General features: G+C 34.4%; 1 protein-coding gene across 6 annotated transcripts in view; it reads right to left on the reverse strand.

Moving 5' to 3' along the window:
- Nucleotides 1-1466: 1466 nt before the first annotated feature.
- The window catches only part of LRRCC1 (leucine rich repeat and coiled-coil centrosomal protein 1), a 36981-nt gene continuing 35700 nt past the window's right edge, over nucleotides 1467-2747 (reverse strand). For 3 of the 6 annotated variants that reach the window (XM_032250174.1, XM_032250140.1, XM_032250143.1), the window contains one exon: nucleotides 1470-2167. In XM_032250174.1, the coding sequence (XP_032106065.1) occupies nucleotides 2045-2167 (123 nt within the window). In that variant the 3' untranslated portion in view covers nucleotides 1470-2044. Of the gene's footprint in view, nucleotides 2168-2747 lie in introns of all 6 variants that reach the window. The other 3 variants (XM_032250157.1, XM_032250164.1, XM_032250150.1) reach the window with 2 other exon arrangements.

Below are 2747 nucleotides of genomic sequence, written 5' to 3' on the forward strand. Positions count from 1 at the left end.
GCAACCTCTGCCTCCTGGGTTCAAGTGATTCTCCTGCCTCAGCCTCCTAAGTAGCTGAGATTACAGGTGCATGCCACCATGCCTGGCTAATTTTTTTGTATTTTTAGTAGAGATGGGGTTTCACCATGTTGGCCACACTGGTCTTGAACTCCTGACCCCGTGATCCACCTGCCTTGGCCTCCCAAAGTGCTGGGATTACACGCTTGAGCCACCTCACCCAGCCAGTGTTCATTTTTAAACTGTATTATTTTTCTTAGTGGCTGTCTAGTGATGACAATGTGCATTTTAGTTTAATGCAGCCATTTTTAATAGTAATTTCATCTGGTAAACTTTTCTAAAATATAGCTCTATTTCCTTCCCCCAACTTTATGCCATTTTTTGTCATGTTACATATAAATTCAATAATAGTTATCATTATTGCTTTGTGTGTTCTAGCTAAAACTACATTTCGTCTTTTATGTAAAAATTTATCCACAAATTTTACTTTTATAATACTCATTTCTAACAGTGATTTGAGTCAGTTTCTGGTATTTCTTTGAAGCCTTTAAGGTTTTCTTCAGCTTTTAAGGCAGGCTGGCTATCAATACACTTTCTTGGTCTTCATTAACCTGAGAATGTCTATTTTGCATTTACTTTGAAGAACAATTTTGCTAGATGTAGAATTCTAGATTGACAGTTCCTTTTCTTCCACATGTCAAATATATTGCCACTGCCTTCTGGCCTCCATTGTTTTGTTAAGTCAGCTGCTAAACTGTTGTTCCTCTGTATGAGAAAATTTTCTTGCTCCTTTTGAGATCTTCCCTAACAGTTTCACTATAAAACATGTCTAGATGTAGTTCTGTGTTTACCCAGGCTTTACTAAAATCTTATATTTGTAGTTTTTTGTTTGTTTGTGTTTTAAGAGACAGGGCTCACTATGTTGCCCAGGCTGGTCTCTTAACTCCTGGGCTCAAACAATCCTCCTGCCTCAGCCTCTCAAAGTGCTAAGATTATAGGCATGAGCCACTGCACCCAGCCATGTAAGGGTATTTTAAATCAAAGTGAGGGAGTTTTCAGCCATTACTTCTCCAAATATTTATCCCCCTTCTAAGACTCCCATTATACATGCTGGTATGTTTGATGTCTCACAAATTTCAACATGAAGATTATCTATAATGAAATGGGGCCTTCTCTTTATGAAGCAATTATTTTTGTTCCATTTACTTTTAAAAACGTAATTCAGTACTGATATCAAGAAAATGTATATTTTCTTCCTTTTAGAAATAGAAGAGGGGCATAGTACTTAAGATTTTTGTTCTGCATATATAGCATATGATGTGACAAAAGTGAAACAGTAATACATGACCTGGTATGAAATGAAATGAATTACTGCTTCTAGTTGCAATATCAGCATTTCTTCATATACAGTGAGTAGAAGTGAGAATGAAGGTGGAACAGTGGTGTTCCTCTTCAGGAACAGACAATATTTATAAAACCTTAAATGTAATCTTTAATGAAAAGTCATATGCATTATTAAAAAAAGGGGTCATAATGCGTGATGTGGAGATGGCTACATATGGTTTCTTAAGAATGCCACATCTTTTATCATACAGATTTCAAATGCTTTTTGGCTACATAAGCACTTTAAAAGAATTGAGCTACATTAACTAAATGACATCAAAAAATATAATTAGTTTATCATCACAATAAGGCAACAACAATGATTAAAATATTTTCCCTTATATAGTCAAAATACTAATCTTTTTGTTAAAAATCTGTAGGCAAATGTGTAATTACCAAACAATGTATAGTACAGAAACAATAAAAATGTTGTCAGTCTAGTTATAATAGTTTTTTCTAATAGACATAATTGTCAACAATTTATTATAAAAAACCTACATATACAATTAATAAATATTTGATCAAAAGTCTTTAAAAATATATTCATAATGAAACGTGTAGAAAGAGACATTTAAAAGTCATAGCAGTTACTACTATTACAATATTTAATCATTTTTACAATATGTCTGCTGGTCCATTTCAATTAAATTCATTCTCAGAACCATCACATATCTTGCTGAATTTCACTTAAGGCAAAAGCAAGCTGCTTAATTTTTGCTTCCATTGTTTTTTTATTCTTGCATGTTTCTTCCAAAAGTTCACGCATTTCTTCTTCAATCTGATGAACCTAAATCAACATGTAAATTTCACATTTTAATTTCTTAAAGAAAACGTATTTTTAAAATGCATTCTGAAGGAAGAGGTCGATAATTTATTGTTACACATTTTGAAATTTGTGATATATTTAAAGAAATGTCAGTAAAATGTAACTTGCTCAAATGCTAATAGGAAAAATACAGTATTTACTCAGTATACAAAGTACTTTTATGCATTAATATATTATCTACTTAGTATTCATAAACTTCTTGTGCAAAAGACATGGCAATATATTGTAACTTGGCCGGGAGTGGTGGTTCATGCCTGTAATCTGAGGTGGACAAATCACCTGAGGTCAGGAGTTTGAGATTAGCCTGGACAACATGGTGAAATCCCATCTCTACTGAAAATATGAAATTAGCTGGGCATGGTGGTGTGCTCCTGTAAACCCAGCTGCTCAGAAGGCTGAGGCAGGAGCACCACTTGAACCCAAGAGGTGGAGGCTGTAGTAAGCCAAGATTGTGCAATTGTATTCCAGTCAGGACAACAAGAGCAAAACTCCGTCTCAAACACACACACACACACACACACACACACACACACACACACAC

The sequence above is a fragment of the Sapajus apella genome, unplaced genomic scaffold (assembly GCF_009761245.1).
Source record: "Sapajus apella isolate SASKATOON/1434 unplaced genomic scaffold, GSC_monkey_1.0 scaffold3, whole genome shotgun sequence".
Taxonomy (NCBI): domain Eukaryota; kingdom Metazoa; phylum Chordata; class Mammalia; order Primates; family Cebidae; genus Sapajus; species Sapajus apella.